The following is a 25,010-nucleotide window of genomic DNA, read 5'->3' as shown; positions in this document are numbered from 1 at the left end:
TACCTCACTCAGACACAGTATACTGACTCCGAGCCGACCAGTCCTTGTTTTAGCCCTTTAATGCCGAGCGCCAGACAGGGTAACAACAAGTACCATCTTTTAACGGCTTTTGGTATGACGCGGGCGGGGATCGAACCCCGGACCTTCCGCCATCCGGGCGGACGCTCTACTACTAGACCACGGAGGCCGACTCCACGTAAGGACCATATATACAGGCTCCAGCAACGGAACCTGACCACCAACACTACAGATGACCGACCACTTAGTGGAAGACCAAGGGTCACCACCCGACGTCAAGATCGTCAGATTGTGCGACAGCATCTTCGTGATCTCTTTGTTACTCCTGCGGAAACTGCTCGACATACTATGGGGACGCACCAGCGAAACATTAGTGCGGACACCGTGCGTCGACGATTGACGAGCAGACCCCTCCACTGTCACAGGCCACACCGAGGACCCATTCTGACACCACGTCATCGCCGGGACCGTCTTCAGTGGGCAACACAGCACCAGCATTGACGCCACTAGCAGTGGAGAAGAGTCCTCTTCTCAGACGAGAGCCGTTACTGTATCTCAACAGCAGATGGCAAAGAGAGAGTCTGGCGACGCCGTGGTGAACGTTATTCGGATGCTTGTGTTGTTGAGAGAGACTCGTGAGGTGGGCCGAGCATCATGGTGTGGGGTGGAATTGGTCTTCCAGAACATCGGTCCAGGGAGAGGCAATGATGTCACAGCAGCTCGGTACTTTGATCAAGTCTTGAGACCACACGCCATACCTCGCCGCAACCTCGTCGCCGCAACCACGAGTTTCAGCATGATAACGCCCGTGTCCTCACTGCGAGAGCAACAAGAGACTTCCTCTAGCAGAATGGCATCAGAACCATGCAGTGGCCTGCCCTCTGTCGCGATTTCAATCCCATTGAGCACCTGTGGGACGAGATTCAAAGACGGCTGAATGCACACTCCTGCAAGTGGCGACTCAGCATAACACCGCTGCCACAGGCCAATTTGCATATCCGGAACTTTTCTCTTGTTTGTAAACAAACGCGCCTTTTCAGAAATCAGAATAGAACGGACTAATGCAAGTATTTAGGGACGGTTTACATATTGATTTGCATAGTTATATAGATATGCTACTACAACTGCGACAGTGAGTTGCATGGCAATATGTATTTATACATCAAAGTGACCGTATCGCTAGCTCTCCGTTGGGCTTGGATGACAGCACGTGGAGCCGTACAACCAATTTTCACGTTTTAGGATACGTTCTTAATGAACCGTAACCATTCTTTGACATTTGTTTATGAATATGTGAAAACTTGTCAAAAATGAAACGGATGAAAAGCATACGCAATATCTTGAATGGACTGTGAAGGATGTGACGAATCGTCACATGGCGCTGGCCTGTGGCAGAGGTACTATGCTGGCTGCCGACCGCAAGGACCTCTGGGTAGGAGAGTGGGCTGAATGACGTCCGACCAAGGCCGACAAGTGCAGCTGGACTGCGTCAGGCGTTCCTCCGAGTGTGGGCTCAAGTGCCTATGGCCTTCATCAACCGCCTCATCCATTCCATGTATCGACGTTGCACGGCAGTCATCAATGCACATGACGAACACACGAGATACTGACTTGTGATGCCATTTTCTCAGAAACTAGTGTTGTGTTTCACTTTAAGAACATTTGACACTTTAATTTCAACCGTGATGAAAAGTTTTGCCAAGTTTCATCTTTATAATATGTCTCAGAGTATGTTTATAGTGTTTGGACAAATAAGGTTTCTCATATATCTATCCATGGTGACGTTTCTTTTGCGGTTCAGTATATATACACGCTTACCCAAGTATCTCCAATCTTATTTAAATCAGATCTTAGTTCTGGCTTCCGCTAACTTTGTTTAGCGTTAGCGAGAACTAAGATCTGATTTTAATGAGAATGAAAAAATTCTTTCAAGCATCAATGAGTTATATTTAGCGAGGTGCAATACATCAATCAATCCAGTGTGTAGTATTAGTAATATAATGTATAAGGGAATACAACAAAGTCGCTACTGCCTCACACAAGACCGCCATTTTTTATAGTGTCCATTGAGGTAGTACATGTGTTTGTGATTGTATACTTGTATATAAGGAGCAGAGTGTCTTTTTGTTCATTGAATTAAAAAATACCATCAGTCGTTTAGAAAACAAATGAAAAGAAAATCCAAGCATGGGTTTTTGTATTGGAAGTCGCTGGAGATGTGATGACAAAATTAGACTACAGTATATACGCATATATACTCAATAACAAAAGTTCCCGTGACACCAATATTTTAGTGTATTTTTCAAACAAGTAAAGTTTGGTTTTCAATATTGTAGTACATGTATGGGATCAAGTCACAAGAACGCAACTGCTACAGAAAAGCATGCATTCCATGCAAAAGTTGACTTTTATGCAAGCCCCATGCATTTGACTACCCAAGAATGGGTATAAAAACATGTGCGTTAACGGGATTCCATATGCAATGTTTATCATCGTGCTGACAACAACCACTCAGAAAAACAACAAAATTACGCAATTATTCAACATTACGAAATGCCACGCCTGTCCGAAAATGAGCGTCTGCGAGCCATAGGTATGCTTGAAGCAGGATCGAGTCAACGTGATGTTGCATGACAATTTAACGTCCACAGAAACACCTTTTGGTGTTTATGGCAACGTTGGCAACAGACGAATGCATTCAGAGAGCATCCTCAGAGTGGCAGGCCACGCGTAACCAATAATCGACAAGACAACTGGATTCGAACAACACACCTACGATTCCAGCCAGCAACAGTGACTGCAAGAAGCATCCCTGGCCTTCGACGAATATCTTCACAAACCGTACGTCGCCGCCTCAGATGTGCAGGGATTGTCGCCAAAAGACCCGCGAGACGTCCCATTTTGACAGGAAACCACCGTCAAGCACGTCTACAGTGGTGCAGACAGCGTCTACGCTAGACGACCATGCAGTGGGGACAAGTTCTATTCACTGACGAGTCTCGTTTTCACCTCAGCCACAGCGATGGACGGATTCGAGTGTACCGACGTCGAGGTGAACGTTACGTCAATCATTGTGTCATGGAAGAAGATCGGTTCGGGGGCGGCAGCGTTATGGTATGGGGTGGGATTACAGCAAAACAGAGGACCCGTTTGATAGTGGTAGAGGGAAATCTCAATGGACAGCGTTACCGCGACGAGATCATCGGCCCTGTTGTTCTACCGTGTTTGCGTCGTCATGGCCCAGGCATTACCTTTCAACATGACAACGCCCGGCCTCATATTGCTCGACTTGTTCAGGATTCCCTTCAACAAAACAACGTGAATGTCATCCCCTGGCCGGCTCGCTCCCTTGATCTTTCAGCAATCGAGCACAGAGGTGGACACACACGCTATTGATTTGTAAATTGACATTTTGGCATGTTCATGTTTTTTTTAATGAAATCACGCATTTTCTGAAGTCAGTATGGCAAATTAAACCATTTGAACACTTACAAGAGTCTTTTATCTGTTGCAAACCGAAATTGTTTCAGATTTGGTAAAAAACATAACTTTGCATTAAATCTTATTCAATGTCACAGGAACTTTTGTTGTTCAGTATATTAGAAAACCTGCAACGCATACAGTATGTCCACTGAGATATGTGCATTGGTTCTTTTGTAGTCTTGACCTTTTACAGAAGATATTGACCAGCGTAACTCCCCTCATGGCGCATGCGTCTCAGGTAAGCACATGATACCTCAATAACGTGAATTAAATAACTTTCTGTCAAGATCTGACACAGACTCCATAGGAGGTCACCTTAGGTCAGCCAGTTTTATTCAGCCAATCAACGCACTGGCTTCTAAATTCTCGGTACGAATGGAATAACAGAGGCTTTATATAGGATCATTTCTATATAATGTGGACTATATATACATCTTGAACCGAGGCAAGGGAGTTAACTGACTATAAAAATCCAGTTTCCAACCTTGCCGAAATAAGCTGGGATTACGGAGTTATATTTTGGCCTGACTAACAAGTTTGTGCACAGTCCAATCAAAATCGAGTAACGAAAGCGACACTCGGTTCGAAAACAACACGGCGACTGCCTGCAGATTTCGATCGATTGCAGGATTTGAAAGCATGTGTACTGTCAACTTGGCGTCGACAGGTATTTTCCTAATCTTTCCATTTTTTAATCAAAGTGCTCAAGTGATTTGATGCACTTCGCGAGGTAAAGCCCGCTTTATTACAATATAGATCTTGATTATGGATCAGATCGTCTTGGCTGGGCGCCGTCATATTATTTGAAGCATACGCAAGTAGTGTTCGAAATACGCGCCTGCCCGTAGGGCCGTGGCAGGTAGATCTCGTATCGGGCCCGTAGTTTGTACGAGTCCTTACGGCTTTAAAGTTACGTGTCGATTTATGTGTCATATTAAGCGCCATATTTTTTCATGCGGGCCTGAAGACTTTAGTCAGGGCCTGCAGCTTCTAAAGTCCTGATGACAGCCTAGCAATTTATTTTATTTCGGATGAAAATCTGATTGGTCGATAGGAGTGACAAAGAATGGACATAACTCGTAATAGGTACTGGTGACGCTACGATCGACTCACGAAATTCCATTCTAGTTCGACAAGGGTGGAAACTGGGCTTTTGTAGTCAGAAACTCCATGGCCTCAAAAAGAGGGGTTTCTTAGCGCCGTGACATCTACACCTAAAAGGATTTGGTGTCGAGGGTCGTGCGTTATGTAGAAGACGAATCCTTTTAGAAAGTTGATGTATGATTGGCTTTCTGTTTGATTGGCTGGTCGAAGTACAGTCATGGGTCATATGACGTGACTTCCTCTAGGGGTCTTGTCAGATCTTGACGTATGGAAGTGCAAAAAAAGAAAAAATCTGGTTGAAATGAAATTGTACATTATCCGGATACTGAAACATAGAACAACTCACACTTTATTTAACAAACTGCTATATTTTCTAAACTAAACCTATAGTTAAAATTGTTAACCCTTTCCGTATTAATATGATTTAGTCATATAGCATGTTATCACGCGCAGCAAAACGAATTAAGAGTTGATGGTGGAGGGGTTACGTGCATATTACCGAAAACCACATACTTCCGTGCTACACTGGATTGTCTTGCCGCCATCATACAGCAAGGGAATAAAAACAATCCTTAGAATTTGAGGCTTTTCATACGTCGAGGTTATATAGTTTAACTGTAAATATCGCCGTGAAGACAGACACTGATGGCTCAAACCAGATACCACAACTATGAAGATTTGTCCATATTAACTTTCCAACTTGATGTCACTGTAGCTCCCCTGTTCGTCGGTGAGGAAGAAGAGCTACGACTCCACCTACTTGAGGCCGAGAAACCCAGCGGATGGTATGTTTCATAGCAACACGCTTTTTAACATGATAACTGAAATCATCACAAGCTGTAACTTGCCGCGAACAGTTGCAAAACTGCTGATGAGGGTAAAGAAATTAATCTCTCACTGGGAATGTGAAAGAGATTACGAGCGAGCACGTTTAGTTTAGCGTCTCTTTGAACAGCATGTCAACTTGAGTGGGAAGAAATCCCGAATTTATTTACCACTTGGTACTTGGGTCATGAGATATAATTTATTATAAACACAAGAAACACGAGGGACATTTCCGACATTATCGTTGATTCAGATTGACGTGCAGTGCACCGATCCTGAACAAAAAATATTTTACCCTGAAAGCAATATGCCATCATGGTATAGAGGTTTTTATTACTGAGGCTATCTATACATTGTTTCTCGATATATTCGTTAACGGGATAGGCCAGGGTTTCGAGCAAATGCCCTATTACTTTTTCTTAAACCATTTGACACGGAGGGCATTTACTGACCCCGCTTGTGTATGTGTTTGTAAGGTGCCAAGGGACGGTCCAGGAAAGGGTCTTGCGTCACACTACCTCCGATCGATGTTGTGCCGTCACCCATGTCGCTCAAAAGAACAGACTCATCACGACAGATGAATAACATTCAGTCGCGGAGACGCTCTGTGTGTGACGACGACACGAAATGGCTGATCAGTAAATTGGCGGAGATGTCGTTCGGTGACAAGGACGAGGAGATGCTGCACGAGGAGGATCAACCGGAAAGTATGACACCGGAACCGGAACTGTTCAAAGAGTTTCGTGTTTTCGAAAATGGCGTCGCTGTTCTGACCGAGGAACAGAAGATGCGGAGCAACTTTCGGCCTCGCTATTGTTGGTGTTACCGGTGTCAGACGATGTTCACCATGTACAAAGCTAACGATCCTGCCCTCGAGAACTGGGGGAACTACCCGTGTCATCAGTGGTAGAGCTGAACGTCCGAATGTCACTGTGTATGATGTCATCAACAACTGCATCAAGACTGTAGTGTTGAAGGTCTAGTCATGTTCATATCATGTATGTCAATATCAAGTAGTTGTTTATATAATCAAGGGCAACGGTGACTTTGTGATGAACTGATTACTGGAAAGTAATGATTGTGATGACATGGCCTACATCAGTCTTCTGCGTGCAACGTAACAATCACTCACCAGGAGAGTTTCATGCAAGTGCGTAATGTGGTTACAAAAAGCCTCCTAAGTCCTTTTCCCTTTCAAAATGTTGTACTGTAATCGAGAATAAAAAACAGACGTTTCGCCATAACGCGTATAGAGAGCACAAACAATTCAAGCCACGACTTGAAATATGTTTTTGTTTTTAAATTTCGATTTTGAGAAAATATAACTCTTTGGAAAGTCAAAGGCGTCATCGGCCAAAATAAATCAGCAACACACAAGTCTTAAGTAATGTGCTTCCAGAAAAAAATGTGATAAGTCGCGCGATCACAGCATCAATAGCCCTTTTTGTATGTATGAGTATGTATGTGTGCTAAAATGTGTGTTTTTACAAATATAATACCCACACTAACTTTAAGATATGACGTGAAGGCGTCGTAGATGTTACTTTGTACAGTTCCTTTCATAGTACAATGGCGATTGGGTTTTGTTTGTTTGTTGTTTAACGCCGTATTGTTTGTTGTTTAACGCCGTACTTAGCAATATTGCAGCTGTATGAAAGCGGTCTGTATATACTCGAGTCTGGACCAGACAATCCAGTGATTGACATCATTGGCATCGATCCAGGCAATTGGGATACGATGACATCAACCAAGTCAGCGAGACTGACTGATCCCGTTAGTCGCATCTTTTAAATATCCGAAAGGCATGGGTTGCTGCAGATCGGTTATTAATTAATGAAGTGAATGTCATTGATTTACATGACATCCCCCAAAACTGGTATTCATGTCCGATCGAGTCGGGTAATGACAAACGAGATCTCCACCCGTTACAGCTCTAGTGTCCATGTATCTATGGGGTTTCGTGAAAATTAGAAATGTCTGTCGGTATTAGATAATCCGACTAGGAGCAATGTAAACGTTGTCCACAGTTGCGCGCGCGCACACGCGCACACGCACACGCACATAGTCCCGTCTGTACGTGTTGAATGTTAACTTTGTGTTGTGTCAATTGTAATTCCTGCATTCTGATTAGCTGAAGTGGTCACGTGTTATTGCATTCATTTCCCACTCTCCTACCCAGAGTTCCATGCTGAGTCACCACTGCGACGGAGTGTGTTCATTTCCCAAAGGTAAAAAGATTAAGCCACGCCCACCGAGACGGACTACTTTTAATACTACGGAATGTCGGGGAATCCCAATATTACAATCGAGGGAATTCCCTTTCTGCTCACGTGTATCGTCATGTGTATCGACATTAAGCGAAATTCATGCATATTCATTGTCCAAACAACTCTTTGAGACCGAAGACCGAGAAGGAATTAAACAACAAAACGTGCAGGCTCGCTCGCCCGAAACAGCCGCCTTCTCCCGGACATATTTGTTCCGGTTCTTTACAGTCTGACTGTTGCAGTTCTTCTTGCCTCTTGCCTTCATTGACAGGTCCTATGAACTTTGTTTTTATCCTACTCTTCGTTGATTGGCTACTGACTTTGTAGGTGTGTCAAGATATGTGCCTAAATTAAACAATCACCTTATTCATGTCACGCCACAGTATACATTCCTACACCTGGAATGTTTATCAATCTCGTCAGTTTTGTCCGTTTTCATATGTACAACTGTTTTTGGTTAAACGATTGTAGATAAAACATGTATTCATTGTCGAATTTTATTATAAGCATTGACTGTGTATTTTTATCGGTTCGTTGAGGTAGGAATCGAAAAACCGATGTGCAAACTGTATGAATCCGCGTAGCACCGAAAACAATCACACAGTCAATCCTTAACTAATTTGGGGGCACGGATGGCCTAGTCGTCTAAGGTGCCGCGATTCGCTGTGCAGAGTTGCGTCCCTTAGGCACGCCAGAAACCTATGATTGTGGGTTCGAATCCCAGTTCGCTCCGATTATGTTTCTAGCTTTGTCAGCACCATACCCGTGCTCGTGGGTTTCACCGAAGTGGTAAGCGTCTGAGACACGCATCACCTCGGGCTTTCCTCCCATATCAAGCTGACACGCCGCGATATAACTGGAATACTGTTAAAAGCGGCGTTAAACCCAACTCACTCACTTAACTAATTTTTTTAATTTGAAGTTTACACGATATACAGCTTTCACAAATTGTCGTTCATAAGTGTATGAACGACACAATATGACGTTCATACGTTTTTCAGGAGACCGTGTTCTTCAAATGACGTAAACACTGACGGACTAGTTCCACATTCCCAAGCACATACAGAAGCGTTCTTTCTGATCATTTAGACCATTTAATCTTGAACTTAGTATTTCAGAATACATTAAAAAAGTCAGAGAGTTTGACTGCATGATTGTTCACTAATAGGCCTATCCCTGCTACGACCCCTCCGAATGAACAAAACGAAGAAATGCATGCACATCCAAACGTAGTGTATCGACTCGATCCGTGTCTAAGCTGACAGTGACAGTCTACAGCAATCTATGAATTTACCTTAGTGTCTGTTTGATACATCTTTAATCACCTTTCAATGATCGGCCAGTTGATCAATGATGACTAAAACATGTAACCGCCACAGGTTTATGAACAACTTCCGAAATCTCTCCCGTCACGTTTATCGTGTCGGCCATTTTGACGTCTTGTACTTGATGTAAATGTATTACGACGCGCTGTCACTGTGACTTACTGAGTTCTTCACATACCTTTCTTATCTAATGAGGATATTATTTGAGTACATTTGTTTACAGAAACTACCAAGTTGTCCCCGTAGAGTATACATAAGTTCATGTCACCTCTCGTTTTGAGGAACTATTTTATTCCGCGATACAGCTGGTTGTTGTATGGCTGTCAGTGTTGACATGAAGTCACAGACACGTGTATAGATCAAGGTGTACGTCCTTTGAGGTAAATATAGTGATATATAAACATTATAAGAATTGACTTTCACTTTGTGTGAGTTCATTGGAGTATGAAGTTCCATACAGTGAGGGCCAAACTGTATACACGTCGGAGCTTCTTGTTATTAAACGGGAGATCTCTTCACAAGGAATGAATTAAAAACTGTTAAACGATGAATGCTTAGCCGCGGGTTGCAACAGAACAGATCCAGGCATTCCATAAATTAATGTATGTACTTGTGATGTTGTACTCACCCGGAAAATAAAAACTGAACTTTCACCATCGATTAACTCATTTCTTTAATACGGCTTCACTGTATTTTACAACAACTTCAAACAACATATCAATTCTAACTGCTCAATTTGTTCATAGGAACAAACTTATTGATAAAACATGACAAAATCAGACGCCCTAGTGTGGAATCAGGAAGAATGAATTAGGAGAGAAACATACTGTGTTTTCAATGTAGCTATGTGACCAGTAGATTTAACCGCACTAAATTGAATTTGGAACCGAACCCGCAGCGTCACTCCCTAGTGACAAACATGACAAAGGCGATCGTCGGATGGAGTTTCCAAAGGTTTCCAGCTGCACATGTTGAGCGAGGTTTTCACTATTGTCCCGTATAGCCTATAGACTGACCCCTGTGTGTTGTCCGGGGTCTAGGCCGTAGTGCAGCTCCCCTCCCCGTGCCCACGCCCACGCCATCCTGTCCGTGGTGAAGGAGAAGCCGACGTCACCCTGAGAACTGACCACCACCACCCCTCCAGCGCTGCCCACTCGCTCAGTCATGTAGGCCAGGCCACGGTCTGCCGCCTCCTGACACGGGACGCCTGCAGGGAGAAGGTTATCTATGGGAGCTGACGTGTGCAGTGGTGCTGTGGAGGTGGGCATCCTACATTATGATTCAAACTGAGGTAGAATAACTTTAACAACCCCGATTGTATAGGAAGACAATGAAGCCAAACGTCCTACACATGAATTCATATGATAGTGTTTGTCTTGTTCAGAACGAAAACATGTCCCGTGTAGCCAGCGGGAGGTGGGGAAGCATAGTGCGCGTGAGAAGCCCACTTCTTGGGTCTCCACAGTGATATTGCTTGAATATTGCTCAAAGCGGCATCAAACCTTACTCACTCACTCATTCGTATAGGCATCACGTGGACATTGGATACACTGTGTATAATTATAAGTTACCAATCATTCACCTCATTCGCTGAAATTGTTGTTACCTTGTTCCATCAGATCGGTGATACGCTTGGCGAGACACACCCTGATGATCCCCTCCCCGTGTCCTGTAGAGGAGACAGCACCGGACCGATTGTCGGCATACCCCCCAGCACCTGCAGCAGATAGACACATGTAACCACAGAACCTGCAACAGATAGACAAATCTTTCCTCAGATAGACATATGTACCCCTAGATAGACACATGTACCCCCCAGAACCTGCAGCAGATTGATACATGTAACCCCAGAAATTGCATGTCCCCCGCCCTGCCTGGACTCTCTGCCCCGACGCCTCACTCACCCACTATAGACGTGTCCCCCACCCTGTCTGGACTCTCTGCCCCGACGCCTCACTCACCCACTATAGACGTGTCCCCCACCCTGTCTGGACTCTCTGCCCCGACGCCTCACTCACCCACTATAGACGTGTCCCCCACCCTGTCTGGACTCTCTGCCCCGACGCCTCACTCACCCACTATAGACGTGTCCCCCACCCTGTCTGGACTCTCTGCCCCGACGCCTCACTCACCCACTATAGACGTGTCCCCCACCCTGTCTGGACTCTCTGCCCCGACGCCTCACTCACCCACTATAGACGTGTCCCCCACCCTGTCTGGACTCTCTGCCCCGACGCCTCACTCACCCACTATAGACGTGTCCCCCACCCTGTCTGGACTCTCTGCCCCGACGCCTCACTCACCCACTATAGACGTGCCCCCCGCCCTGTCTGGACTCTCTGCCCCGACGCCTCACTCACCCACTATAGACGTGTCCCCCACCCTGTCTGGACTCTCTGCCCCGACGCCTCACTCACCCACTATAGACGTGTCCCCCACCCTGTCTGGACTCTCTGCCCCGACGCCTCACTCACCCACTATAGACGTGTCCCCCACCCTGTCTGGACTCTCTGCCCCGACGCCTCACTCACCCACTATAGACGTGTCCCCCACCCTGTCTGGACTCTCTGCCCCGACGCCTCACTCACCCACTATAGACGTGTCCCCCACCCTGTCTGGACTCTCTGCCCCGACGCCTCACTCACCCACTATAGACGTGTCCCCCACCCTGTCTGGACTCTCTGCCCCGACGCCTCACTCACCCACTATAGACGTGTCCCCCACCCTGTCTGGACTCTCTGCCCCGACGCCTCACTCACCCACTATAGACGTGTCCCCCACCCTGTCTGGACTCTCTGCCCCGACGCCTCACTCACCCACTATAGACGTGTCCCCCACCCTGTCTGGACTCTCTGCCCCGACGCCTCACTCACCCACTATAGACGTGTCCCCCACCCTGTCTGGACTCTCTGCCCCGACGCCTCACTCACCCACTATAGACGTGTCCCCCACCCTGTCTGGACTCTCTGCCCCGACGCCTCACTCACCCACTATAGACGTGTCCCCCACCCTGTCTGGACTCTCTGCCCCGACGCCTCACTCACCCACTATAGACGTGCCCCCCGCCCTGTCTGGACTCTCTGCCCCGACGCCTCACTCACCCACTATAGACGTGTCCCCCACCCTGTCTGGACTCTCTGCCCCGACGCCTCACTCACCCACTATAGACGTGTCCCCCACCCTGTCTGGACTCTCTGCCCCGACGCCTCACTCACCCACTATAGACGTGTCCCCCACCCTGTCTGGACTCTCTACCCCGACGCCTCACTCACCCACTATAGACGTGTCCCCCACCCTGTCTGGACTCTCTGCCCCGACGCCTCACTCACCCACTATAGACGTGTCCCCCACCCTGTCTGGACTCTCTGCCCCGACGCCTCACTCACCCACTATAGACGTGTCCCCCACCCTGTCTGGACTCTCTGCCCCGACGCCTCACTCACCCACTATAGACGTGTCCCCCACCCTGTCTGGACTCTCTGCCCCGACGCCTCACTCACCCACTATAGACGTGTCCCCCACCCTGTCTGGACTCTCTGCCCCGACGCCTCACTCACCCACTATAGACGTGTCCCCCACCCTGTCTGGACTCTCTGCCCCGACGCCTCACTCACCCACTATAGACGTGTCCCCCACCCTGTCTGGACTCTCTGCCCCGACGCCTCACTCACCCACTATAGACGTGTCCCCCACCCTGTCTGGACTCTCTGCCCCGACGCCTCACTCACCCACTATAGACGTGTCCCCCACCCTGTCTGGACTCTCTGCCCCGACGCCTCACTCACCCACTATAGACGTGTCCCCCACCCTGTCTGGACTCTCTGCCCCGACGCCTCACTCACCCACTATAGACGTGTCCCCCGCCCTGCCTGGACTCTCTGCCCCGACGCCTCACTCACTCACTATAGACGTGTCCCCCGCCCTGTCTGGACTCTCTGCCCCGACGCCTCACTCACCCACTATAGACGTGTCCCCCGCCCTGCCTGGACTCTCTGCCCCGACGCCTCACTCACTCACTATAGACGTGTCCCCCACCCTGTCTGGACTCTCTGCCCCGACGCCTCACTCACCCACTATAGACGTGTCCCCCACCCTGTCTGGACTCTCTGCCCCGACGCCTCACTCACTCACTATAGACGTGTCCCCCACCCTGTCTGGACTCTCTGCCCCGACGCCTCACTCACCCACTATAGACGTGTCCCCCACCCTTCCAGGTCTCTTGGCCGTGATGCCTCCAGTAGAGGTGCCGAACGCCACACAGCCAGTCTGATCCACTGCTACTGCCCCAACTGTGTCATGGCCTAGGGGGACCTCTCTGTTATAAAAACACCTGGGATGCAATATTTCATTGGAATAACGAACACAAAACAATCGTGACATGCTCTGAAGAAAAGACAAATATAATTTCACTTTGACGATGTAAATACTGCAATGTTATTTTACACGCTCTATGTTTGATTAAGACTGTCTGTCAGAATGAGATATATGACAACTCCACACCTGTTGTTAAAGAGTTGATTGACGGTAGTTTTGTACTTCCGGAAGTGTTCCAGTTCGGCTCTGGCAGTGTCTGTTATCAACGACTCATCTGGCACTGTTGGAATACCGCACTCGGACGCGAACTTGTTGGCACCCGGGCCGACCAGCAAAACATGCTCTGTCTGCAGGCGAACACAGAACCGTCAACATGATCACATGGCACGACAATACATGCTCTGTCTGCTGGCGAACTAAGAACTGTCAACATGGTCACGTGACACGACAAAACATGTTCTGTCTGCAGGAGAACACAGAACCGTCAACATGATCACATAGCACGACAATACATGCTCTGTCTGCAGGCGAACACAGAACAGTCAACAAAGGTCACGTGACACGACAATACATGCTCTGTCTGCAGGTGAACACAGAACAGTCGACATGGTCACGTGACACGACAATACATGCTCTGTCTGCAGGTGAACACAGAACAGTCGACATGGTCACGTGACACGACAATACATGCTCTGTCTGCAGGTGAACACAGAGCAGTCGACATGGTCACGTGACACGACAAAACATGCTCTGTCTGCAGGTGAACACAGAACAGTCGACATGGTCACATGACACGACAACACATGCTTCGCTTCAATCTACCTGTTCACTTGAACCACTGAGACTTGTTCATTTGTTAATACGTGAATTATTCCCATGGCACAGTTTTTAGTTGGAAATGTTTTTAACAATACATTTACACTGGCAAATGTAGCTCCGAATGGAACCAATTCCACGGGGAACTGACCATCGTTTACACAGCAGGTTGTCTACTGACATAAAGATATCAAGAGGGAGACATTTTATATGGCTGCACTTGATTCGCAGACCAGCGCTACGATCGGCGTACGAGGCATGATCAATCGATCCTAAACAATACCCATTTGCTAATATTTCTGCATTTGGACAGAATAAACTCGATTATCACCATTCTATTTACCATCATAGAATGGAGAAATCATACCCTGGATAATCGAGTGACCGACCGACCTTTTCCAGCACCTGTCTGGCCAGGACGCACGGGTTTTTGATGTTCTGGACGCAGGCGATACCCCCTGCTTTTAGGTTACGTCCTTCCATGACGACAGCATCCATCTCTACCTCACCATCCAGCGTCAGCACCGACCCCGTGCCTGTTGGTTGTAGAAAACAACATGCAAAGACAATAACAAGAAAATACCGATGCAAATCTGACCGCATCTGGTCAACGTATGATTATGATATTGAAGAATGTTTGAGACACAGAGACAAATCTAGTCCCCACATTTTGGCCTTCACTACTCTCCAGTAGGTTAATATGACCTTCATATAAGAGGATGTCTAAAGTGAAAGTGAACGACCTCCAGATACAACGAAGTCCAATTTTTATCTTCTAAACGCAAACAGAAGTGTTTGTTCATAAAGCAGAGGAACAGTAAAACTGTTTCCACGTGACAACTCCCACGTGACTAAAATATTTTCTCTGTGTGTTTTGTTTGTTTGTTGTTTAACGCCTCACTCAGCAGCATTCCAGTTATATGACGACGGTCTGTAAATAATCGAGTCTGGACAAGACAATCCAGTAAATGACATCATGAGCATCGACCCACGCTATTGGGATACCATGACATGCATCAACAAAGTCAGCGAGCCTGACCAGACGATCCCGTTAGTCGCCTCTTACGACAAGCAAGACCTATTCTAACCAGGATCTTCACGGGTTGCATACACTGTGTGTTGATAAGTCGGACACTTTCACTTGGACCAACAGTTGTCTGGAAGTAATTTAACTGTCCTGAAGGGCTTATGGAAGGCTAATTTAAGTCTATACGTAACAAAATATAACTTGAGGGATAAACCTTCTCTTATCATAATTTGGAACCAAGTATCGTAGGCAGTTTGGCAGAGTATAGGTTTTAACAGGGAATATGTATATGTCTTATATATTCCCTGAGTTAAATAAGTTAATTATATATATAGATAAATATTCACATCGTTGCCCAAATCAAATTATAACAGCAGCGGGACTATTATTACTATGGCAAACAGCACGGAGTCATGTGCAGGTCAGTGGCTCCTAATTAGTGCCAGAGAATGGCCGGTTGGCCACTGAAGCTTAACTTTGTGGATGAGGTGCGGAATACTGCAGGCTGTCAATGTATGTAACGTAACACGATACATGGCAGTCTGACAGTGAGGGTTAAAGGTAGTACGCTTTCTGTTAGTCGGGACTTGACCCTCGGACAGCGGCTAGGCAGGTTGGCTCTCTGACGCCTCTGATATGCTGCCTGGCCATGTCTGTCCCATTACAACAATCGTGATTATGCACATGCTGTAGCTGTTATATCACAAATAAAGTGTTGTGGACCCACTGATGGACTCCTGTGTTTGAAGGACAGATATCCCAAACGTAAAGGAGGAGCGACACAACCCAACAACTGATTTCCAACCCTCCCCAAACAAGGCTTTCCCCCATCAAACCCTTCCCTCCCACTGGTCTCCCCCTCCCCTTTCCATTCCACCACCTCCCATCTTCCCACCCCCAGTATACCATGCGCACACACACCCATACAAGTGCGTCCACTGTGGGTTATACCACCTGAGTCCCCAAGAGTGTCGCCTCAATCCACCCACCCCTGTTAATTACTTTCTGCCACCACTTAACGCTTTCTTTGTACATGTATACAATTTTCTGTCCCTTTTCTTTTTTCTCTCAGCTGTAGCATACACCTGTGTGTATATGTCCCGTCAACTTAGTAGCCTGTGCCCCTTCCCGACGTTTAGTAATATGCACTAAAATATATCAATTTGATTAGGGCGTTGTTTCACTGCTATTTGATGTATGAATGTATGTTTTAAGTACGTCTGAGATCCGCTCGTAATGCTTTGTTTGTCATGAGCAGTAGTGTAAGAGAAATATTATGCGCCTGAAATTGAAAATGATGTTTATGATAAATGTAATGATGTTTATGGTATAAATTTATGATTTATGTATGAGGATGCTCGTGAACCTGATATGATGTATTAATAAGTTGTATAGTTGACTTAAATGGTGTGATGTGGTGAGAGTAAATGAGAGACAGGTAGAAAGGGAGAGAGATAAAAGTACGTACGAGAGAGAGAGAGAGAGAGAGAGAGAGAGAGAGAGAGAGAGAGAGAGAGAGAGAGAGAGAGAGAGAGAGAGAGAGAGAGAGAGAGCATTTATAGGTGTGACTGATCATTTACCGTAAGAATGATAAGCTATCTGTGAGCAACTGTGTGAGATTTGAGCGTCGTGTATATTATTAGTGACGGTGAATTGGTACATGGCACCTTACCATGATTCCTGTAAAGCTATATTTTTAAAAAAAAATAGGTTCTACCTCACTGCTCAGTGGAAACGTATTTGTGTAACCATGTTATTTATACCTGGTGTCCCTTATTTTATTGTGTTAATCCATGTACTTGACGTAATCTGGTGTTAATTAACACATTGAAATGTGCCGTCTGTTGTAGCAAAAAGAAAATCGGGTTCCACAACATATATCTCAGTCTGCTTTCCTATTGTGAAAATATTGTTATTATTATACTAACTTATGGATTAATAATATACAGCTTATCGTGGATGTTGTTCAATTTTAATAGGAATTCATCATTTAAACTTTGTGAATCAACCATGGTTGATACATGGTTGATACATGGTTGTATAATTTGTCACATCAGTACAATCGGAATGGTATGGCTATACCGTCTCTACCCTATTGTATTAATTTAACATGTTTCATGCTTTATAATTTAACTTGTATCATGTATATTGTAATTTAATCCCTACCTCATTCACAATGCTTTATAAGGACGTGGGGCACGTCCTTCTTTACAGAAAGGGCGTATATCGTAGGCAGTTTGGCAGAGTATAGGTTTTAACAGGGAATATGTATATGTCTTATATATTCCCTGAGTTAAATAAGTTAATTATATATATAGATAAATATTCACATCGTTGCCCAAATCAAATTATAACAGCAGCGGGACTATTATTACTATGGCAAACAGCACGGAGTCATGTGCAGGTCAGTGGCTCCTAATTAGTGCCAGAGAATGGCCGGTTGGCCACTGAAGCTTAACTTTGTGGATGAGGTGCGGAATACTGCAGGCTGTCCATGTATGTAACGTAACACGATACATGGCAGTCTGACAGTGAGGGTTAAAGGTAGTACGCTTTCTGTTAGTCGGGACTTGACCCTCGGACAGCGGCTAGGCAGGTTGGCTCTATCACGCCTCAGAGATCCTGCTTGGCCATACTACTATGTAGTTATATAGATATAGTAAGATCAAGAATAAACGTTGTGGACCCACAGACGGACTTGTGTGTTGTAATAAGAGAATTATCCGGTAGAGCACCAACGTCTACCTAGGATACAAGCGTTTTATAGCATTGTACCACAAGACAAGACAGAGATCTTCTGAGAACGGTGATCTCGTGGAACGCACGTTATCAAACCCATAGGCAACTAGCTACTTTAGAAGGTGCTGACAAGGAGTCACAGATAGTAGAGACAAACATACAGCATGTTACTCGAGTTCAAGATTAATATTACTTACATTTCTTAGAGTAGTTCTAAACAAGCATGAAATACTCACATCCCCCGCCAATATGACATGTTTGGTGTGTGCAATGCATTAGCTCCTGTGAACTATGTTCACTGGGCCTTTTTGTAAAGAAATATAGTACGTTTTTCAAGATCTGCTCCGGAAATGAGGACTACCGCAATTTTCATTCTAAATCAAAGTCGTTGCCATGGAAACTCAAAAATTAACTTTTTTTAAAATCCCAAACTATCAAAAGGCACCAGTTCACCACTAGATCTATCTATGTGCCAAGTTTGGTGAAGAAATATGGTACGTTTTTCAAGATCTGCTCCGGAAATGAGGACTACCGCAATTTTCAGTCTAAATCAAAGTCGTTGCCATGGAAACTCAAAAATTAACTTTTTTTAAAATCCCAAACTATCAAAAGGCACCAGTTCACCACTAGATCTATCTATGTGCCAAGTTTGGTGAAGAAATATGGTACGGTTTTCAAGATCTGCTCCGGAAACGAGGATTACCGCAATTTTCAGTCTAAATCAAAGTTGTTGCCATGGAAACTCGAAAAATAACTTTTTTAAAAATCCCAAACTATCAAAAGGCACCAGTTCACCACTAGACCTATCTATGTGCCAAGTATGGTGAAGAAATATGGTACGGTTTTCAAGATATGCTCCGGAAACGAGGACTACCGCCATTTTCAGTCTAAATCAAAGTCGTTGCCATGGAAACTCGAAAAATAACTTTTTAAAAAATCCAAATCTATCAAAAGGCACCAGTTCACCACTAGATCTATCTATGTGCCAAGTTTGGTGAAGAAATATGGTACGGTTTTCAAGATCTGCTCTGGAAACGAAATGTGACGGACGGACGGAAGGACGGACGGCACCCATTCCTATATCCCTCTTCCACTTCGTGGCGGGGGATAATAATTGCTATAATGGTTACCGAAAACAAAATGTTTAAAAAAGAACTGATGAAATATCCCTCCATATTATAACTCTATGTATTGTGTAACCATTATATTACATGTATTTAGGACCAATCTAAGAAAGATCGGAATATACTGGAATATTGATAACTGTTAAGAAACTTGTAAGCAAAGAATCACATACGCAATGTTAAATGTTCTAACATTCCTCTTTTGTGAGTCTACCAATCTAAGAGGGCCGCCTCCGTGGTCTAGCGGTAGAGCGTCCGCCAGGAGAGCGGAAAGTTAGGAGGTAAAAAGATGGTACTTGTTGTTACCCCGCCTGGCGCTCGGCATTTAGGGGTTCAAACAAGGACTGGTCGGCTTGGAGTCAGTATTCTATGTCTGAGTGAGGTATTCATGTATTCATGTATTCGTGTTAAACTGCGGTATAGTGTTTCAGTGGGCTAGCAGTATAAAATCGGCATTGGTCACACACACACACACACACACACACGAACACGCGACCCCAGTGTCCTGATGTTGGCGTCCAGTAACAGTAAGTCAACATATAGCCCACGTGCGGAAACTGATTTTTTTGGGGAAAGAAGGGTGCATTTTGTGATCAAAATCCGCAAAAGGATCTGCATTTAAGGGATCATATAAAAACCTTCAAAGTAAATATAAGTATATTTTAAAAATGTGGAGCGTTCCCGTGCATTCCCTTCTGGACCCGAGTGTGTGACCAGTGATGTGTCAATGTGACTTTATCCCACAGCAGTGATAGAGTATATTACCTCAACGTGGCGTAACTGAACACTATAAAAATGACAACGAAATTGTACACCTATTTTGACCTGCCGACATTATTAACTTTGAAATAGACAATGAAAAAAAGGCTGTTGTCTTCTGACCTGCATCAAAGACCGGGTCATCCTCCAGGATGCAGATAGCGGCTACCACGGCGTCCAGGGCGGACCCACCCTCGGTGAGAACATCGTACCCAGCACGGGCTGCACGCTGCACCCCCTCCACGCTCGGCCCGGCCAGGCTGTCGGGAATACCCCATGCCCCACCGTGGACAGCTATTGCGGGCAGCTTGGCAACACTCATACCCGCGGGAGAAGTAGCGGTTGTGGTGGGGTAGCGCCTGGGGTCAGACAGGAGCGTCAGTCAGTGTGGCACACAATAGCCACGCGGCCTTTATATCTAGCAGGTTTTTTTGTGGACCCTGAACAGATAGTCCAAGTTAGGTATGGATGTCACAGTGTACCAAATGTCAAATACAACAAGTATATATAGCACGTTATATGTTACAAGTGGTTGTAAAATATATCTGGTGCAGGGTTTGTTTCCAGTGACAGGGGAGCTTACTGTCCCAAAATGTCCGACATTTATGTGAAACACGTGGACCATCTAACAGGACAGCCACGAGCCGTCTGTACAACACCTGCAACAGCAGACCCACTGACCTGCTGTTAGAGTCGGAAAATTTGCGCGTCACGCAGCGCTCCCTCCTGTGAAAGATATAGTATTGCCAAGTTTGACCTAGTTTATCTGGCCGATAACAGAAACAACTCTGGCCGATCTCAAGTTATCACGACAATTTGTATTGATGTTTAGTCTTAATAACATACCAAACTCATATATGAAGCCACTTACATGCTCAATTTTCCCCAGAAACGAATGCCAGCACTGTGTCTAGAATTGCTCACCTGTAAATGCACAACAGGCAGATGCTCCTCATCCAGGTGTAGCTGAGCCAAGAACATCATGGGATGTTCCCTTGGGTGCAGTTGTGATATGTCATGCCTAAACAGAAACAACTTACCTACTTTTCCAGAAGAAATGGACTCTGACGGTGACTAGAGGTGACATTATTTCACGGCTCTTGACTCTATGGTGTAATTTATAATACTACAAGTATTCTCATGGTTTTTTTTCACTCAAATGATAAACTAGACAAAAGTGCAGTATATCTACAATTTTGAGTGAAACGATGTCCATTTTATTAAAATCCGACTTTGGAGGTTTGTTGGTGTCGCTAGTGAAATTAGCTTTCGATATATTATTTGTTCTATTGTTGGGGATAAGATTACCACAGAAGTCAGTGAATAAGGTACATCATTGAAAAGACAATGTAAAAAGCTTTCATATGATATATTACATGACCATGTTGAAGAAATATATTAGATCTTGATTTTGAAAACAGGTCAAAATGGCGGCCATCTTGAAATTCGTAGATGTTCACAGAAAAACTTGAAACATCATTTTTTTTTATGAGTTTACTAGTTTGGTGTTTTTAAGCATTGTTGCAATTATCCCACTCATCCACTTCATCAACATAATCTACCACCATATCTCAATAAACAATTTTCGTCAATATTGATTTTTGGGGTGTGTGGTAACATTGTATACAATATCTCAGCCCCTATGTAATATATTTTGATTTTGTTTTGTGTATAGGATAGTACAATGGTTGAGGCAGATTTTGATACCCAGTTATAGTGGTTTTAGTGTCACAATTCAATGGAATTAGTGTTTTACCTACTTACAATATTTGAAAATGAAGTAAAAAAACATGATTTTTATCAATGTCTCACTGAGAATTAGAATAACAGTTATATGAAACAAAATGTTTGCCAAATTCAGATAGGCGAACACATTACCTTTAATCAAAGACATAATTTGGATAGTTTAATGACTTAATAAAAATGTTACTGCCAATGTTGTTAAATTATGCATTTTTCCTTCAATTTATGCAATTTTGACTTCCTGAAAATTCACGCACACACTTGCAAGCTTACTACCCAATGAAAATGGTGTACAGATACCTCCTTTATGCAATAGAAAAGGTTTAAGGTATACAGGAAAATGTGGGAACGAAAATCTTGTTTTTCACCCCTGGCCAACTGACTATTACACAGTGAATGGTTGGGGGTTTGGTTTCGCGAACAATTTTTCACAATTATGTTGCATGACGATAGAAGACTCCTGACGTGTATAATTTACACAATAGTCATTGGAAATAAGTACGTAAGTGTGTAGATGAGTAAAATATGCTTCTTTTTATTTTAGCGTGTACATGGCCTGAAATTGTTAGGGCCAAATCGTATTCTCTGGAACAGTGACCAATGCTAAACAGAAACTCAGGGTAGGGCTGGGACGGGTAATTTGGGTACTCGGGTCGGGTTGGTCCTGAGTAGGACCCGGGTACCCACAGTACTACCCGGACCCATGGTTAGTCACGTGACATATTGTTTAATGACAGAAACTCACTAGAGCTCAGTGGTTACACTACAAGTTGCTGATGTTCGCATTTCTTTATGATGATGCACACATTCCTTTTGACTTGTATATGTTTGAGTAAAGATAAAGCTTCTGTCAACTTCAGGATACGCATGATTCGATCGTTTCATAAGAGATCATATATATCTATTATATGGTTTCATACATGAATCTAAACAGTTTTTGCCAGGGCTACAGTTAAACTATTCCCAATTAGACGTTATGTTCCCAACTCTTGAGACCTACAGTGGGTACCCGGGTAGGGTCGGGAAATAGGGGGTTGGGTACCCGGGTAGTAAATTTGGACTCGTCCCAGCCCTAAGAAGTAGATAACTTAAAGGTACGGGAGTCTGAAGTCCAAGGTTCACTCGCGGCCAAAAAACAAGTTGCCATAGCAATATACTCCTGCTGTAATATTGCATAAAATGTATATGTATAATTAGATGTCTACTGGCGTTTACGTGACGGAACTACTCACATGACATTTGTGCTGTTTTGCATGTGTGTACAGTATACACCTGTAAGCATGTTAACGGACTGTATGTCGCACAAAGTATAGCGTTCGTCTCAAAAGTAAATGAGAAAAATAATGACAGCTTTTAAACGAAAGTGGTAAAACAAGCTCAGTGAACTTGGTTTTTCAGGCACATGGATATTTTTCAGGATTATGAATTTGCTAAGATAAGATAGAACCAATTCTACATACAATATTCCTAGTTTAGGCGGACCCTGTAATCCAGCTCTATTGTATTACTAGGCCTAGACTATTTGTTAACTTTGCACGTAGATCTACATTATTACTAGTATTTTAACAGTGCGCGTTTTCACTTTAGTTCTGGCCATAACTCTAGATACATACGTACGTACATATATTAGTCCTTATTCACTTCTAAATGCAAATGGAATAATTTCGTGTGGATATTGTTAATTTTTGAATTGCTACTGCTTATATCAGACATTTTCTTTGTATTTCTGACAACTTTGTATGGGGGCGTAAGATCTTTCATTGCCAAAATAATTGAAAAGCTATGACAACCTCTACCATCATCCTCTGGACACCCTACCAAGCACAATGCATCTTTCGTGTAAAGTTTGTGTAGACGTAGATTGACATTTAGTCCCAGAAAGTAAGTTTTCTCATTTAAGAAATATATATATATATATATATACTCAGTAACAAAAGTTTAGCAACACCGTATTTAAATACACAAAATAAGAAAACTCAACAGAGAAATGGGTTTTTTGTTATCTTGACCATTGTGTTGTTCAATGTGACATTCATGAATGTTCGACACAGTTGTGACAGCAATAGGAGAGATTAGGAAAAGTCACTCAAAGGACATGAGGGTTTGTTGACCATTTTCACACATGACTGTTGCTATCCCTCAGTAGCGAGTGTGACGCCCACCGGCCTGTTGTACCGCGACACAACGTTTACGCATTCCTCTAATGAGCTTCCTGATCTCACCAAGAGTTATAGTTGCCCATGCTTGTTGGAGGGCAAGGCCAAGGTCACGAATGTTGTTGACGTTAGGATGGTTCCTTCTTAAACGTCTCCCAAGGATATCCCAGGCGTGTTCAATGGGAGCAAGATCTGGAGATCTAGCCGGCCAATCGAGGACGTCAACGTTGTGTTGTTGCAACAGATTCTGAGTCAGTCGAGCTGTGTGGGGGCGCGCATTGTCTTGTTCGAAGATGTGTCCAGGGTGAGCTCTCATGAACGGTAGAACCACTGGCGTTATCACCTGATCGCCGTTGGGCAGTCAGAGTGTTGTTCAGCACAACGAGGTCTGTTTTCCCACTCCAGTGGATTCCTCCCCAAACCATTACACTTCCTCCACCATATCGATCATGTTGAATGACGTTATTAGGGTCAAATCTCTCTCTATGTCGTCGCCATACGCGGGCTCTTCCATCCGTAAACCGAAGGCAGAAGCGGGATTCATCCGTGAATAACACTTATCTCCATTGTGCGTGGCGCCATCTTTGGTGGATCCGTGTCCATGCGACTCGGTCTTGGATGTGACGTGGCGTTAAGGGGATGCGTCATAGTGGACGTCGAGCCCGCAAACCGGCTGAATGGAGGCGATTACGGACAAGCTGTGCATGTACACGTGTTCCAGTTGCGCGATGAAGTGCTTGAGCAAGTTCTGGTGCACTGTTTAGTCGATTACGTCGTGATGACGTCACAATGTAGCGATCTTCCCTTGCTGTGGTTTTACGGGGTCTGCCGCTGCGGGCTCGATCTTTCACGGTCCCAGTCTGTGCAACACGTGTCTGTAGACGGGAAATGGTGCTGTAATGCACATTAAAGTGTCTCCCAACTTGTCTCAAGCTCAACCCTGCCCTTAACATGCCAATGGCTTCATGTCTGGCATTTTGGGGCATACCTCTGCGTCGACCCATAATTTAAATCGTGTAGCGTCCAGTGTTTTCCTTTCAACAATGTGTGCCACTAACGTTTCATCGAGGTTTTATAGCGATTCATGTGACGAGATTCACGGGAGTCCCGATGTGAATAAAATCATGTGCAATGCACGTTTAAATGAAGATGTCACTAAAAATCAGCGTTACTTGGTGTGTTGGCGCGATATGTTCTCTCCGTGAAGTCAGTGCATTAGTCCGTTTCTGACATTTTCTCATTTTCAAATAATGCTCAAGATTTGGGTGTTGCTAAACTTTTGTTACTGAGTGTATATACAAAATGAAAAC

The 25,010-nt window shown here is 44.7% G+C and overlaps 1 protein-coding gene across 3 annotated transcripts; it reads right to left on the bottom strand.

Moving 5' to 3' along the window:
• Positions 1–9,677: 9,677 nt before the first annotated feature.
• On the bottom strand, positions 9,678–20,800 carry LOC124125096 (isoaspartyl peptidase/L-asparaginase-like). 3 transcript variants are annotated; one of them, XM_048403008.1, is made up of 7 exons: positions 20,726–20,800; positions 19,925–20,160; positions 14,546–14,688; positions 13,523–13,683; positions 13,207–13,337; positions 10,629–10,739; positions 9,678–10,229 (listed from the first exon to the last, which is right to left on the bottom strand). In XM_048403008.1, exons 1-7 carry the CDS (start codon positions 20,755–20,757, stop codon positions 10,027–10,029), a joined length of 1,017 nt encoding a protein of 338 aa, XP_048258965.1. In that variant the 5' UTR covers positions 20,758–20,800; the 3' UTR covers positions 9,678–10,026. The 3 variants fall into 3 exon arrangements, with proteins under 3 accessions (XP_048258965.1, XP_048258964.1, XP_048258966.1); XM_048403007.1 differs by having other exon boundaries at positions 20,673–20,797; XM_048403009.1 differs by having other exon boundaries at positions 19,925–20,241; positions 20,726–20,792.
• Positions 20,801–25,010: the final 4,210 nt, after the last annotated feature.

Source organism: Haliotis rufescens, unplaced genomic scaffold (genome assembly GCF_023055435.1).
Source record: "Haliotis rufescens isolate VD_foot unplaced genomic scaffold, xgHalRufe1.0.p SCAF_3, whole genome shotgun sequence".
NCBI classification, from domain to species: Eukaryota; Metazoa; Mollusca; class Gastropoda; order Lepetellida; family Haliotidae; genus Haliotis; species Haliotis rufescens.
The sequence above is the reverse complement of the archived record's forward strand: the minus strand, read 5'-3'. Positions and strand labels throughout refer to the sequence as shown.

Bases quoted from the DNA above. Each gene is read 5' to 3' on its own strand.
- LOC124125096 (XM_048403007.1), bottom strand. From the start codon at position 20,785: ATGATGTTCTTGGCTCAGCTACACCTGGATGAGGAGCATCTGCCTGTT. The intron at 13,684-14,545 runs GTCGGTCGGTCA...GTTCGCCTGCAG, and splicing joins CCAGACAGGTGCTGGAAAAG to ACAGAGCATGTTTTGCTGGT. The intron at 10,740-13,206 runs GTGAGTGAGGCG...TATCTGCTGCAG, and splicing joins GGGGGACACGTCTATAGTGG to GTGCTGGGGGGTATGCCGAC.